Here is a 16,226-nt window from a genome sequence, read left to right as displayed (position 1 = left end):
TCCACGTTTCTGCTGAGGTCGGGGGATGGGAAATAGGGATTGGCAAGATTCTTACGTGCGTCCAGAAGGACCTGGTGCCACCAATTCCTGATTCCACTGCCAACTTAGAGTTGCTTCCTGGAGAGCTGTTTCCACCTGCCCATCTGTTTCCCCAGCTTCCTAAATGTTGATGCTGCCTCCTCTCCCACATTCCCCGTCGTCGTGGGCTTGTGTTTTTAAGGCTTTTCTCTTCTCTCTTACCGTAGCATTTCAGGAGGCAAAGGTAGGTGTGTGTGTGTGCCTCCCCCATCTCCACCTAGAAGCCGTCACTGCCGAGGTCATTGTCACAGAGACCCTGGGCGACCTCGGAAGTCACACACGGCGGGGGAACCGCGGAGGTTCGGGGTGAGGGACAGATCCGGGACTCGCTCCCGGAGCTGGCTGTCACCCAGGTTCAGCCCCTGGCTCCTGGAGCACCCTGTCCTCCCTGCCCGGAAGTCTGGGCAGGCAGGAGTCATGGGGTCTGTTCCCAGAATGCCAGGGGCAGGGCGGCTGGGGGCAGGGCCGGCCGTTGGACAAACAGATCAAAGGTGAGGCGCCCTGGGGCTCCAGACCGGGCCGGCCTAGCGCACCATGAGGTGGGTGGAAGCCCCCAGGGTCTCCCGAGCGGGGGTGAGGGGTGAGATCGGGCCTCACCGCCCCTCCCCTGCGCTGCCCTCAGGCTGCTGGTCGTCCTGGGCCTGCTGTGGGGCTCGGCAGCCGCCACGTCCTCGGGCCCGCAGTGGCCCAAGCCCGTGTTCGGGCGCCTGGCATCTCCTGGCTTCCCAGGCAAGTATGCCAACAACCAGAAGCAGCGCTGGGCCCTGACGGCGCCCCCCGGCTACCGCCTGCGCCTCTACTTCACTCACTTCCACCTGGAGCCCTCCTACCTCTGCGAGTACGACTTCGTCAAGGTGCCGGCAGGGCGGGCTGGGGGACGGACACGCCGGGGAGCGGGTCTGGCCTCGGAGGGAGGGCGGGAGGCCGGCGGGCCCGGGGTCTCGCCTTCCCCCCGTGACCCGCAACCCCACAGCTGAGCGCCGGGACCACGGTGCTGGCCACGCTGTGCGGGTCGGAGAGCACGGACACGGAGCGGGCGCCCGGCAACGACACCTTCTACTCGCCGGGCTCCAGCCTCGACGTCACCTTCCGCTCCGACTACTCCAACGAGAAGCCGTTCGCGGGCTTCGAGGCCTTCTACTCAGCAGAGGGTGAGCTGCGAGAAGGCCGGTTGGTGTGGGGGGGGGGACTCTGTCTTGGGCCAGACCAGCCCTCCCTTCTGCCCCCGCTCCCTGAGGCTGGACTCCTGCCAAACCAGCAGGAGGGTCCCCACCTGGTCTGACATCATCATCACAGTGCAAATATCAGCAATAGCCAGGACCTCTGCTCTAGGCTGAGCCCCATTCTGTGCCAGGTGCTGAGCCAGGACACCCTCACGGGCCCCCGTGATGCAAGGACCCAGTGAGCCCGTTCACAGATGGAAAGTGACGCCCCCCCCCCCCCACTGGCCTGAGCGCTGCATCTGCCTGTGGGCTTCGAGTCTGACACTTGATTTCAGATTCTGGCCCCTGCAGGGACTTGCTGTTGGCCCCGGGCAAGTGGCTCGACCTCTCTGTGCTCATCCTGAGACTGCTGCAAGAACTTGGTGAAACCTGTATAGAGGCCCACCCACTGGGTTCCCGTGCTGGCCGCTCCTTTCACTAGCCTAGCCACCATGAGCAGGACCATTAAACGGTCATTGGTTTAAAAAAGATGGTATTTAGGTCTCCCTCCAAGTGTTGCAGGGAGGTCGCAGTGACCCTGGGCCTCTAGCGCCCAGCTGGGCATGAGACACCTGCAGACAAGAGGAGGTTCCTCTCAGGCCAGGCCGTGATACTGGATGGCCCCTAAACCCAAGCCTAGGCCTCAGCGGTGTCCCATCTCCTTCCCTGCTGACTGCCTGCCGGCCCCTCCCCCAGACATCGACGAGTGCCAGGTGCCCCCAGGAGAGGCCCCCCCCTGCGAGCACCACTGCCACAATCACCTGGGTGGCTTCTACTGCTCCTGCCGTATGGGCTACGTTCTCCACGGGAACAAGCACACTTGCTCAGGTGAGCTGCAGCTGGAGCGGGACCCTGTGCCCAGCCCACCCCCACCCTGCCCCAAGACACAGCTGGCTTCTCAAGGCCATAGCTGCTCTGCCCAGGCCACTGGAGGGCCCACTGGCCTTGGCCCACTAGACACTTCTCCTGGGTGACGGCTCCTTTTCAGATCTTCTGTCCCCTCTCACCATCCATCCATCTACCCATCCATCCACCCACCCACCCTCCCTCCCACCCATCCACCCACCCAACCATCCACCCATCCATCCATCCATCCATCCATCCATCCACAATCCATCCATCCATCCATCCATCCATCCACCATCCATCCATCCATCCACCCAGCCACCCACCCTCCCAACCATCCACCCACCCATCCACCCACCCATCCACCCATCCATCCACCCACCAACCCACCCACTACCCACCCATCCATCCACCCCCCCACCCATTCTACCTACCCACCCACCCTCCCACCCACCCATCCATCCACCCACCCATCCATCCATCCATCCATCCATCCATCCATCCATCCATCCACCCAACAATCCACCCACCCATCCATCCACCCACCCATCCATCCGTCCACCCACCCATCCACCCACCCATCCATCCACCCATCCATCCATCCACCCACCCACCCACCCTCCCACCCATCCACCCACCCAACAATCCACCCACCCACCCACTACCCACCCATCCATCCACCCCCCCACCCATTCTACCTACCCACCCACCCATCCATCCACCCACCCATCCACCTACCCATCCATCCATCCATCCACCCACCCATCCATCCACCCACCCATCCATCCACCCACCCATCCATCCATCCATCCATCCATCCATCCATCCATCCATCCACCTACCTGTCCACCCACCCATCCACCCATCCATCCACCCACCTAAGCACTCATCCGTCCACGTTCCCCAACTCCTCGTCTGCCTCCACCCTGTCCTTGGCTCACTCTCACTCCTCTTCAGCTCATTCACTGGGTGAGCACGTGTTAGGCCCTCACTGTGTACCTGGCCAATCAGGACTCATCCTCCCTGGGGGGCTCCAGGATGAAGGAGTGGGGGCCCTAGGCCTGCCTCACACAAGCTTCCCTCCATGAAACTTCAGCTCAAAGCTGCCGGTTCAGCCCCCAGCAGGCCGACCCTTTTGGCCTCCACGGCCCGGACTCCCCTCTGCGCCCCTGCCAGGGGACTGGACAGAAAGCCAGCTGGCGCCCCAGGAGCGAGCAGCCCCAGCCCTCGGCGCTGAGCCTGCTCCGCCTGCTCAGTGTCCCTCCCCCGTGTCTCTCCCCATCTCCGTTCTCTCTTCCAGAGCAGAGCCTCTAGCCTGCCCTCCAGCTGCGGTCTGGGTTGGGCAAGACCGCTGCAGCCTGCAGCCCCCATTGACCCCGCCCACGGACCTAACAATAAACTCGGCTCCACCTCCACCTGCTGCGTGTCTCTGGGGGGGAAGGGTGAGGGGAGGGCAGCAGTGTGCACTCTGGCCCCCCTTCCTTCCCACCCTCATCTCAGCCCGATGGGCCCTAGTTGGTGGGAGCCGCCACTATGGGGCCACAGGCTCCTTTGCCAGAGGGGCTTGCTCTGTCCTCACCCTCATTTTGGTGATGGGGCACCGAGGCCCAGAGAGGGGCAGGGGGCTCACACAGGGGAACCAAGCTCTGGCTACGCCCCCACCAGGAGTCCGAGGACTGAGCTCAGAGCATCCTGGGGTCCACCTCCTGTTCAGAGGGTACCTCAGGCCCTGGGTGTGCTGGGCTGGGGGAGTCTGACCCCGAGCAGAGAGGCCCAAGGAGGTATCGATTCACTGATGGGCAGTCTGGTCCCCCACATCCGGGGGTGACTCCCTCTGTCCCATGGGGAGCAGCCACGTGGAAGAAGAAAGGCAGTGCTGGGACTCCTCACTTCCTGGAATGCCTGTGTCCCCACCTCTGCCACCTGGGGGATGGGGGGTAGAACCCTCCTACGAGTGATGCCAACAGACATTCCCTCTGCAAAGGCAGAATCAGCTGTTTCAATGGGGAAAGTGGGTACCAGACTCACTTATGATCAGTGTGGACTTGCACTGCCCTCAATTGCCCCCCAGGGCAGAGCCTAGACCCAGGGAAGGTGGGCAAGGGGAGGCCTTCCTGAGTGTTCCTGGAGGGGGCCCAGGGGAGACTCCTCTCCTGCCACCTCCCCACACCCAATTCCTGGGAACAGGAAAGTCCCCTTCACTTCTCCTGGTGCCCCTTTCCCCCGGGCAGACCCTGACATGGCTTACTCCCCGCACCCCTGGAACTGTGACTCTGGCCCAGGGTTCCCCGCACCAGGAGCCTCAGCTTAGGGCCTCCATCCTCCCGGGGGTGTGAGTGGGGCCCCTGGAGAATGTACCTCCAAGTGTCACTTGTTTCAGCTAAATCCTGGAAGCCAGAGAGACCCCTCCCTAAATTGTCCCTTCAGCCACTGGGTGGGGCGTTCAGTCTCGGGAGATGCTTCTGGGGCTGGCGTGTGACAGTGGACGGGCGGCCTGAGCCCCGCCGCCTGCGCCTGGCTCAGCCCGCCTGTCCTCTCCCCTCTCCCCAGCCCTGTGCTCAGGCCAGGTCTTCACCGCCCGGTCTGGGGTGCTCAGCAGCCCTGGATACCCTCAGCCGTACCCCAAACTCTCCAGCTGCACCTACAGCATCCGCCTGGAGGAGGGGTTCCGTGTCACCCTGGACTTCGTGGAGTCCTTTGACGTGGAGTCGCACCCTGAGACCCAGTGCCCCTACGACTCCCTGAAGGTCTGGTTCCCCTGGCCGCTGCCTCCCCCTGGCCCGGCAGGTGCTGAGGTGACAGGGGCCTCTCCACTTTCAGATTCAAACAGACAAGGAGGAATATGGCCCATTTTGTGGGAAGACGTTGCCCCACAGGATTGAAACCAAGAGCAACACAGTGACCATCACCTTTGCCACCGATCAGTCGGGGGACCACACGGGCTGGAAGATCCACTACAACAGCACAGGTGAGGGCAGGTGGGGCTCCGATTCGGCAGGGAGCTCTTCCAGAAGCGTCAAGGAGCCACATAGGATGGAACCCGTCCTGGCCGGGCCTGGGAAGTCAGGGGAGGGAAAACTTTTCCTTAACCCTCTTAGTGTCCCTGGCTGGGTCTGAAAAGCAACCTGACAGGTTAACAGGAAAAAAAAGCATACATGTTTATTTCATGTAAATTTTATGTGGCACCGGAGCCTTTGTAAGGAAATAAAGACTCAGAGAGACAGCTGGACCTGTGTACTTTCGTGCTAGGTTTGCTGAGGGGTGTGATAGGCTGAGGAATATGAAGTAAGGGTGGTAAGCGGGGTGGGGGAACTTAGCCAGGCCTGTTTGTTAGGATTCTTCTTGGCATCCTTTTGTCTTTGGTGATAGGGCTTCCCTCTGAGTGTAGGGAAGACACCTGTCACATGAGGGTCTTATGACCTGCTTCAGGGAAGAATGGCGAGGGGCGGGGAATCAGAGTGACCTTCCTGCTTCTGCCATTTTCTCAAACTCCCAGCTTAAAATCGTCAACATGCCAAGGTGCCATATTTTGAGGTAGTGTGTCCTGAACTCCATCAGAAGACAGACCAGGTTTGAGTGGGGTGGTCTGTGAGGCAGGGGTCCCCTATGGGAAGTGCCACCCCCCCATTCATCCACCCACTCACTCACCCCTCCATCCAACCATCTCTCCTTCCACCCATTTACCCATCCACACAGCCGTCCTTCTCTCCTTCCCCACCTCTCACCCTCCCCTCTTCCATTCACCCAGCCATCCAACCATCCCTCCTTCCATCTGTAGGAGAGGAAATAATAGTTTTCCCTCTGCCCTTCCAAATTCTTGGTTGGGAACAAGAGACATTAACGAGAGAAAAAGAAACAAGTTTATGAACGTGGATATCTCGTGCATACATGGGAGATAACCCAGGGGAAAATGAGTCTCAGAGGTGGCTTAGAATTCAGGCTTAAACATCTTCAGCTAAAGACAAAAGAGAGAAAGGGTACAGGAGAGTCCAGTTATGAGGAGGTGACCAGGAAAAGCATGGTAAGCAAGAGTATGATTCGTTATGCAGATTAAAGACTCTGTCTTTTTTTTGCTTTTGAAATTTAACTTTAGTAAAAAAAAATTTTTCTCTCTTTTCCTTTGTTAAGAGTTTCTAGTGATTTAGTCATCCTACTCGTGGTACAGAATGGGAGACACTCTTACAAATGGAGATTTCCTCTGTAAATGTACATTTCCCTTAGAAAACGGTAATTTCTACTCTGTTTTCAGAGTTTCTCCTGTGTCTGCTGTTTCATAAAATAATCAGCTCAAAATACAGTTGGCTCCCCACATCCATGGATGTAGAACCCATGGATACAGATGGCTGACACTCCGCCTGTTTTTTTTTTTTTTTTTTTTCTTTTGGCCGAGAAGCTTGTGGGATGATGTTAGTTTTCCGACCAGGGATTGAACCCACGCCCTCGGCAGTGAAAGCGCTGAGTCCTAACCACTGGACTGCCAGGGAATTCCCTCTGCCATTTTGTATAAGGGGCTTGAGCAGCCGCAGATTTTGGTATTCACGGGGCTCCTGGAACCAATGCCCCGCAGACATCGCGGGACAGCTATAATCCTTATGCCAAGGAGGCAGAGTTTGGAGTCATGTTCCGCCACCCCTCACACACATCCATCTGTCCATCCTTCCCTCCTTCCATCCATCCATCCATCTTATGGATGGGCACCGGGCCCTGTGTGGGGAATACTTAACACCTCTGCTGTCAGTCCACTCTTGTCACAGCAACATGACCACAGCCCTGTGACAAGCACAGCCGAGCACCAGACACAGTGAGAGCCCAGAGGAGGGACCTGGCCCAGGCAGGGGCTGGGTGCTAACAAAAGGGGCCCGGGACAGGAAACATACGAGATTGGATTGAAAGGATAAGTAGGTATTGGAGGAAGGTGGAAGGGTGTTCCAAGTGCAAGGGAAGTGTATGTGCAAAAGCCCAGAGGCTCCACCTTCCTCGGTGTGAGCTGTAAGAGGGTGTGATGGGGTAGGCAGAGATGGGGGCTCCCGCCTGACACGGAGGGTTTGGACGGGAGTCTGCACTCCGCCTCTCGGACCCTCGTCCACCACCTCTTCCTCGTGACAGACCCTCAAACGTAGACGGTAGTTCTTGGTGCCACCTCCTGTGACATGAGTCCAAGTCCCCCACCTTCCGGGCACTGACCTCTGGACGTGTCTGTCCCTCTCAGCACTCTCAGCCAACAGGTCTTTCAGGATGTTTTTGGAAGGACAGAGTAACTGAGCTGGAAAAGCTCCAAAGCAAAACACCCAAGGCCCCAAGCCGTGCTCAGAGCGCAGGCTGGGTGTCAGACTGCCCGGGTTGGCGTCCCGGCTGTAATGCATCCTGTTTCCTGACCATGTGACATTGAACCTCTTAACATAACTTTTCTGAGACTTAATGTCCCAAATATCCAATGAAGGACAATATCTCCTTGGAAAGGTGGGGATTAGTGGGCTAACGCAGAAGACACCGAGTGAGCATGGGGGAGGTATTGAGTAATTTAAAGAATGAGGAGACTGAATTAGGAAAGATACTAACCTTTGGGCCAGCTCTGTGGGAAAGGGTGAGAGATGGGTCAGGAGAGGAGAGACCAGCACTTTGGGAACATTTCATTTGCCTCTTGTTCATTTTTAAAAAGCCTTTTGTTTTCCCGTGGGTCGAAGTAATAAAACTTCTAAAACTGAAGCACTGGTTTCAGAGTGAGGCAGAGGGAAGAGTCAGGTTTGCCAGGCTGGTGGGTGAGAAGGGGCCGGGACAGAGCCTGGAGGTGTGTGTGAAGTGCCAGCAGGGCCCTGGCCTGGGTATGAGGCGGCCTCGGGAAGCCCTGGGCCCCGACAGGGCCACCTGGAACATTCCTGGAGATTGGTTTCAAGAGGGGAGACTCTGGGGCCTGCCTGGGACCGAGAGTCACTGCAGGACACAGGGGTCAGCTGCTGGAGGAAGGAGGGCACTGGGCAAATGACCTGCGTGGGCTGAGGGGTGGCCTTGGGGGATGGGCAGCCATGGGGGACTGGCTGAAGCCTTGGGGTGACAACAGGCCAGGGTTTGGGGGCCAAAGTGGAAGCCAGCCCTGAGCCCTGTGGGCACGTGCTCACGAGGGACGTATGAGGCTTCCTGAGTGCCAGTCTGGCCCTGAGCCCCCGGTGCCTCTCTGAGCCACAAGGGCTGCTGTGAGGGTTCGCTGGCTGCAACCCCCTGTGGCCCAGCACTTATTAGCAAAGCGATTTCCTCTGTGCTTCACATTTGGTCCTCGCAACAGCCCTAGAAGCTGAGCAAACGTTCTTACCACTCTCAGCTTACAGGTGAGGAAACTGAGGCTTTCCTGTGATTTTAACCCATGCTGTCCAGCTCTTTCCCCCCCAGGTTACACTCCCCCGGTTTTCAGCAGTGTGTGTGAGGCCCCTGGCGTGGAGCAGATGCTCCCTTTGCCGTGACGTGACCTTGCTCCCTTACCACGTGCCTGGCTTTCTTTTCATCACTTTGGCTGAAGCCCAGGCCAGGCAACAAATCCTAATTTGTACGATAAGCAGCCGAGAGTTTAATCTTGCCTTTGGTTTTAAATCCTAAGAACTCTACCCCACTGTGGCAAGCTCTCTTTACACGTCAAGTGTTTCATTTATAAACCGAGAACTTCTAATTGCTAAATTCAGACTTGCTGCTATAGAGCCAGCTAAACCCCAGACATCTGGTTTCCTTGCGCAGCTCAGCCCTGCCCTGACCCGACGGCACCACCTAACGGCCACATCTCCCCTGTGCAGGCCAAATACATCCTGAAAGACCACTTCTTTGTCTTTTGCGAGTCGGGCTACGAACTTCTGCAAGTAAGTTAATACAAAGCTGTTTAAGTGCACCACAATCATGACGGTTTTTGAATGAATACATATTTATATCAGCAAATATGTGAAAGGAAAATGGGGAAACAGCTGTTGTCAGCATGGTGGTTTACTTTGCCTATGATTAAACAATAAAATTCAAAGGAATGATACATTTGCTAAGAGAAGCGGCCACAAAGAATTTTCTATTCTTAGGAACTCCGTTTTTTTTTTTTAATTAATTAATGAATTTCTGGCTGTGTTGGGTCTTCGTTGCTGTGCATGGGCTTTCTCTAGTTGCGGCGGGGGAGGGGGGCTACTCTTTGTTGTTTTGGTGGCTTCTCTTGTTGTGGAGCACGGGCACCAGGCGAGTGGGATCCAGTAGTTGTGGCATGCGGGCTCAGTAGTTATGGCTCATGGGCTCTAGAGCACAGGCTCAGTAGCTGTGGCCCACGGGCCCAGTTGCTCCACGGCATGTGGGATCCTCCCAGGCCAGGGCTTGAACCCGTGTCCTCTGCACTGGCAGGCAGATTCTCATCCACTGCGCCACCAGGAAAGCCTGGAACTCCGCTTTTTAAAAAAGCTTTTTTTTTTTTTTTTGGAAAGCTGGCGATTAAAATGAACACCTTTTCTCTGTTCACACACATTACAGCAGCTCTTGGTAAAGCAGCTGAAGTGTTTGTCATGTGCTCTGTGTTATCACCTTGCATTAAATCAAGCTCCTCCTGGTCAAATGACCTTTACATGAAACAACTCCTGGGCCCACAAAAAAATTAAACAGCCCTTGGAAACAGTATATTCTGCAAAGTTATAAACAGTGACCACTGTTAAGGGAGAAGGAGGATAATTTCAAAAAATGCTTAGTGTGTTGCTTTAGGGGCACAGGTAAGAGATTAACATGTCCTCTTTATGTTCTTCAAAATGTCACTGAATCCCAGTGGTAAAAGGTAATAACACTGAAAAGATAGCTGGCTATGCAACCAGTCCTGTGGAGGGACAACCGCCCCAGACCCCCCAAAAAAGTGAGACACTTTGCTCAACTTGTAAACTTCTGGGCGGGCTCTTTCCACCGCAACTTGGACCGCAGGCCTGTTCAGTTTCTGAGGAAGAAAGAAGTCATCCTGCTCTCCTTTGAAGCATAAAGCTTCAGTCAAAGCCAACTTCTTTCATTTTAAAGTCTGATTTTAGAAAAATATTTAAATAAGTCAAAAATGTCCCGCTAAGTATTAGCAACGGAAATTGAGAACACACGTGTGAAGCTTATGGAAATATTGATATTTTAAGTAACTTTCCTCCAGTTAATAGCCGCAGGCTAGAAAAATCCAGACACATTCACTCCATGTCTATCAGGCTGATCTTCCCCAAACTTTTGGCTGTCACCCTTTGGCACTTTACATAAAGAAATGGTGGAACACCAGCAGGAACTTGTGAGAAATCTGACGTATTCTTGGATGAAGTGGAAAGCAGAAAATATAAACTGCTGCAGAGGTCAACATCTTTAGAAATGAGATACACACATAGGTGACATCACCAACAAGCACACACATGTATCAAGGCAGTTGGGCTGCGTGTCCAGTCACATGGGTGCATCACCCCCTTGGGAGCATCTCTTGAAACACTCGAACTATTGTGGGAGCAGAGCTTTGGGGAGCGGTTTCATGATATAAACAAGGAAATTAATATTTTCTCAATTCCTCTTTAGGGTTACTGGCCCCTGAAATCATTTGTTGCAGTCTGTCAGACAGATGGATCTTGGGACAAACCGATGCCGCAGTGCAGCAGTACGTACGTGTGACCACAATGCCTGTAGCTGCTTCTGCTTCTACTGCTTCTTCTGGTCTTTTTAAAAAAATGATTTATCAGGGCTTGAATTCCAAATTTGCTTCTCGTCCCCAGTTTCTCAGAGCACTCTTAAGAGGTTAAAACTGGACCAAGCTACTAGGAAAAGTATTTGCTTTAGAAAAGTATGGTATTTAAAATTATTTTTCTAAGTATAAAATACTCATAAAACATGGGAAAGAGAAAATTACAAACATTATAATACTCATAATCCCGCTGTATCAGAGTATAATCACTCTCGTTTTGGTGCATAGCCCTCCAATTACATACATCACACAAGTAAACATGTACAGGCTACTGTTTGTAGGGGCATATACGCATCAAATTGGGATGATGGTGTTCATTACCATTTTGTGAACTAAGAATCACGTACCTTATCTTTAATATTTTTAAAATTATAAGATACATGTTAAATGGAAAAAACATATAAATTTACAAAAATATACAGTGAAAGCCTCTCTTGCCCAAATCCTCAAACTACCTGTAAGACACTGGGGTCCATTCCTTCATATTCTTTATTTCCTATACTATTTATACTAACGTATCTATTACATACTTTTGAACTAAATTTGACTGCAATGTACTCTTCCCCCAACATTGTTGGGGTATCTTTCCGCAACAATCCAAGCACTCACAGAGCTGCTCGTTCTTTTTAATGACTGCAAAGTATTCCATCAGAGGACCTATGCTTTTTATTTCATGTGATTTCCATTGTTTCCAGTTTTTTACTATTACATACGCTGCCATAGTTAACACCTCTGTACGTATACTTTCACATATTTTGTGCAAGGGTTTCTACAAAATTCCTAGGGGAATATTTTTATTTCAAAATTTATATTCCCATGAGACTACCAATTCTTTACTACCAATTCTTTTAGTTTAAAAACCAGTAAAGAGCTGGCACTGAAGGACTGCTGGACTAAGGTATGGGTTTGAGCCCGGATTCTGACACTTCTCACTGGGTAGTTATGGGCATCTCATCTGTGGAGAATTAAGACAATGTAGACAACGCACTTGACACAAAGCCAGACACACTGCTACTAAGTTGCTGAAAACTATGTTACCTTTTAATATCCACAGAAATACATCAATTTTTAGATGTCTGTGTACAAAACTATGACTTTTAGACTGGTATCACTTTGTCTCACAAATTGGTTAGTTATGTCACATTAGTAATGTCCTAACAGTTGTGAATTCTAACCCAAACTCAAGGTATTATGACTTCCAGGTCTTCTAAAAAGGTCAACTTAGGAAAAGGATCATAAGAACAAGTCCTTCAGTCTTCTTTGTATTGTTCTATTTTTAAGGCTAACCAAATTGTACCATTTTACATCAAACCAGACTGTACAGGCATGTGCAGGCTGTGCTGTTTTCTTTTTTGAGTGCTAAGGAAGTCCAAGTGGTCTCAAATTCCCTTCCTTTAGGGAAGGCATCATACAGCTCCTTGCCCAGGGCCTTCACTTCAACCTAGCCATTTAGTTAGGAACAGAGATGAGAGTGATGCTGTAAAATCACACTAAGGTGATTCTCTCCAATTTCAGAGATGAAATGATGTCCATCTTGAATATGACTTCACGTTATAACCACACACAGCACAACCACCTATCAGTCTCCACATCGTTTTAATGTTAGGATTCAAAGTACAAACTGACTTCCCTCTCCCGTGTTTATTAGTTGTTGACTGTGGCCCTCCTGATGATCTGCCCAGTGGCCAAGTGGACTATATCACGGGTACTGAGGTGACCATATACAAAGCTGTGGTTAAATATCGCTGTAATGAGTTCTACACAATGAGAACAAATGATGGTAAGCAAATTGTTCAAAGTCGGGGGTGGGTGATATTTGGAACCTAAGCCCTCATGATCTGAAAATAAACTTACCCAACATTTTTGGCTAAGGCTAGACAAAAGATTAAAAGGCACTTCCTCCACCTGCTAAGTAAAATATTATAGCTGAAGTGACTTTAATGTCAATTTGCAAGAATCTGAAAACAGATCTTATCTAGTAAATGACTACTACAAACACACAATATATTCCAAATCGTTTAATTTAACAAGTCAAAACCTTATCATTAAGCACTTAAGATCTTGATACATATTCAAGTTACACATCTAAAAGGTTTCCACTTTGCAAGCATACATGGTAATGCAGAGACCTCCTATTTATGAAATCATGTAAAATGGTTATTCAGACACCTCTATTTCCCACTGATGCTCAACAATCTACATTTTTCAAGGGGGTATTCAAGCAAATGACAACCACCTTTTCACATGCAGTTAAACATTTTTGCTTTTTCAATGATTTGCAGGTAAATATGTGTGTGAGGCTGATGGATTCTGGACCAGCTCCAAAGGAGAAAAATCACTCCCCATCTGTGAGCCTGGTAATGGCTACATTTATACAGGAGACTCATAATTGATGGAAAGTAGAACTGGGTAGGAGACAGTAAGTAGTGCTTTAGCTGTGCAGGCAGAAATGTAACTTCAGCACTTGGCTCTGAGACCAACTTATTATTTCCAAATAGTACGTTCTCATTACCCCCTTTCCATATGGAGAGGTTGTTGGTGCTGACTGTATCAGTCATTTATTTTTGACCTTACAACTAGGCAAGCATAAAAAATTAAATGATTTTTTAAGTTATCTTGAACCATTTATACATTTATAAACATGATTTCTTCTCTGTAAAAATGCTATTAAAACCCAAAGCTAATAACCTCATTATTTCCCTAAGCAATTGTTTTCAATGACATCTAGTTTTTAAACATTAATGCAATTTGCCTTTTAACAGTACTTAAAAAAAAGTTTTACCAGAATTGGCTCTGAAGATATAGTTGAGTGATTAAAAAAAAAACCAGAAAGATAGTAATATATTCATCACCCCTGTGTTATTTGGCTTAGTCTTTTTAAAAAACCTGTATCTTAGCTGACACAATGTTTGTAAGCCTTAATAAGAGTATTCAGCCACAACATATTTGCTACATTAATGAGCATATTTAGTTAGCAACACATAATTAAGTTTACTGTTTGGAAGAACCAACTAGACCAAAAATAATTTCTGAACCTGAAGGTTCCTGGTTACAACTGCAACATTCTAATTTTTAAAAACATTTTAATGTACAAAGGTGAAAGTAATTCTGCAAATCCTATGATAGTGACCTTAGTTTCTGCTTTCCCAGAACTACATGGTAAATGCCCCATTTCACAAGTAGGAAAACAGAAGCAATGAAAAGGTTATTTTTCACTTCCTATGCACATCAGCTCAGACAATTCCTGTTTGCCCTATTTATTTTCCCAGTTGTGAGACCAAATTATTTTAGCAAAACAAATCAGTTTCTAAAAGTTAATTTTCACTCACCTCATTTTCTGCGGAGCTAAAAAATACCAAACGGTTTTATCAGTTCTTTGAACAGTGTTTTAAGCAGTCTCACTTGCCTGTATAGGTGGACACCCACCAAATTACGTGATGCAATTTTTGGTTGACATTAAATATACACAACTCCAAAGTGGTAATAATTGGAGAAAAAACACCATTGGGTTTCTATAAAGGCTCTATACATCTTTTTTCCCCCAGTTTGTGGAATATCCACCCGTACCACAGAAGGTCGTATATATGGAGGACAAAATGCAAAGCTTGGTGATTTTCCTTGGCAAACCCTGTTATTAGGTAAAACTACAGCAGCAGGTGCACTTCTATATGACAACTGGATCCTAACAGCTGCTCATGCTGTATATGAGCAAAGAGAAGACGCCTCCTCCTTAGACATTAGAATGGGTGCCCTGAAGAGACTGTCACCTCATTATACACAAGCCTGGGCCGAGGCCATTTTTATACATGAACGTTACACTCATAATGCTGGTTACGATAATGACATAGCATTGATTAAATTGAAGAACAAAGTTGTATTAAATAGCAACATCATGCCTATTTGTTTGCCGAGAAAAGAAGCTGAATCCTTCATGAGAACCAATGATATTGGAACTGCATCTGGATGGGGATTAACCCAAAGGGGTTTTCTTGCCAGAAATCTTATGTTTGTTGACATACCAGTTGTTGACCATCAAAACTGTACTGCGGCATATGAAAAGAAGTCCTATCCGGGGGGAAGGGTAACTGACAACATGCTTTGTGCTGGTTTAGAAAGTGGGGGCAAGGACAGCTGTAAAGGCGATAGTGGGGGGGCATTAGTGTTTCTACATAATGAGACACAGAAATGGTTTGTGGGAGGAATAGTGTCCTGGGGTTCCATTAATTGTGGGGAAGCAGATCAGTATGGGGTCTACACAAAAGTCATTAACTATATTCCCTGGATCAAGAACATAATTAATAATTTTTAACTTGTGTGTCTTCAGTGAGTACATGATTCCTTGTTCTAAAAAATACCTGTAGAAGACCTCAACATCAAACTGACCTGAGAAACATTAACACGACAGTTGCCGTTCCACCTCAAAACCAAACCAAACCAAACTACAGGTGAGATGTGCCTTTCAGGCCCTTCTCCACTTGCCACTTTTCCACCACTTACTCTTTGATTGAAGGGGACATAAACCATTGTAGTGATATTCATCGTTGCCAATCCAATAGAAACTCACTGGTTAAATTTGGATTTACTTACAAAAGTCCAGTGTCTGTTTGTACTGGCCCTTTGCATTTCTGGAAATTGCCTGTTCATGTTCTTTAACTGTTTTTCTCCAGTTTTTTGTACTTGTTCTTATTGTTCTCTGAGAGCGTTACATATTATAGCAGTATTGTTTCAGGAATTACTTTGAATCATGTTTTTCTTGGGTAGATAAATTGGAAATATCAATACTTTGGCCTAGGTATAGACTGATTTCCATGTTAAAACCAATGCTACAATTTTTCACTTCTCAAACTGGCAGACAAAAAGAACATGGAACAGCACTATTTCACACTGTTGAAGACAACGAATTTTCTGAAGGACAATTTGGCAATATATTTCACAAGTCTTAAAAGCATGCATAGTCTCTGACCTGGTAATTCCAATGCTAAGATTTTAATTTAGCTGTAAGGATGTTCCTAGCACTTGGAAATAACCTAAATATTTTATTTTCAAATTCAGAAGACAGTTGAATCAAATATGGCATTTCCATAAGATGAAATACAACATTAAAAATAAGTGGCGGTATTATTGATAAATCAACCTGTAGTGTTTTTTTCCTTCTTACCACGAACGTGGAATACTTGGGCACACTTAAAAATAGATTACAGATCGTACAACAGCTAAGTACAGAACTTAAATACACAGTTAAGAGTTACTCTCCTAGTATTCAACAACAAAAAATTATTCTAATTATCACATACATCTTCTGAATTACTAAGTACTCAACATCTTTTTCCTAAGGACAGCATTTAAGTGCTGACTTAACCTTAAAAATCTCATTTAGTTGGCCATTCCTCCCTAAAAAGTTT

At 49.2% G+C, this 16,226-nt stretch overlaps 1 protein-coding gene across 3 annotated transcripts; it reads left to right on the top strand.

Annotated features, from left to right (window-relative positions):
• The first annotated feature begins 495 nt into the window (after window positions 1-495).
• On the top strand, window positions 496-15,145 carry MASP2 (MBL associated serine protease 2). Of its 3 annotated transcripts, none has more exons than XM_059912859.1 (11): window positions 496-569; window positions 701-932; window positions 1,052-1,229; window positions 1,977-2,108; window positions 4,677-4,873; window positions 4,947-5,094; window positions 8,850-8,968; window positions 10,662-10,740; window positions 12,473-12,604; window positions 13,107-13,181; window positions 14,370-15,145. In XM_059912859.1, exons 1-11 carry the CDS (start codon window positions 496-498, stop codon window positions 15,131-15,133), a joined length of 2,130 nt encoding a protein of 709 aa, XP_059768842.1. In that variant the 3' UTR covers window positions 15,134-15,145. The 3 variants fall into 3 exon arrangements, with proteins under 3 accessions (XP_059768842.1, XP_059768852.1, XP_059768860.1); XM_059912869.1 differs by lacking the exon at window positions 496-569 and adding an exon at window positions 607-617; XM_059912877.1 differs by lacking the exons at window positions 496-569; window positions 4,677-4,873; window positions 4,947-5,094; ... (3 more) ...; window positions 13,107-13,181; window positions 14,370-15,145 and adding exons at window positions 607-617; window positions 3,427-3,534.
• The last annotated feature ends 1,081 nt before the right edge of the window (window positions 15,146-16,226 follow it).

This window comes from Balaenoptera ricei, chromosome 1, assembly GCF_028023285.1.
Source record: "Balaenoptera ricei isolate mBalRic1 chromosome 1, mBalRic1.hap2, whole genome shotgun sequence".
In the NCBI taxonomy this organism is placed as follows: Eukaryota; Metazoa; Chordata; class Mammalia; order Artiodactyla; family Balaenopteridae; genus Balaenoptera; species Balaenoptera ricei.
This window is presented reverse-complemented; position numbering and strand designations above follow the sequence as displayed.

Coding starts and splice junctions, on each gene's coding strand:
- MASP2 (XM_059912859.1), top strand. CDS start 496: ATGGGGTCTGTTCCCAGAATGCCAGGGGCAGGGCGGCTGGGGGCAGGG. Junction 1,230..1,976: donor GGCCTTCTACTCAGCAGAGG/GTGAGCTGCGAG, acceptor CCCCTCCCCCAG/ACATCGACGAGTGCCAGGTG. Junction 5,095..8,849: donor GATCCACTACAACAGCACAG/GTGAGGGCAGGT, acceptor TTCCTTGCGCAG/CTCAGCCCTGCCCTGACCCG.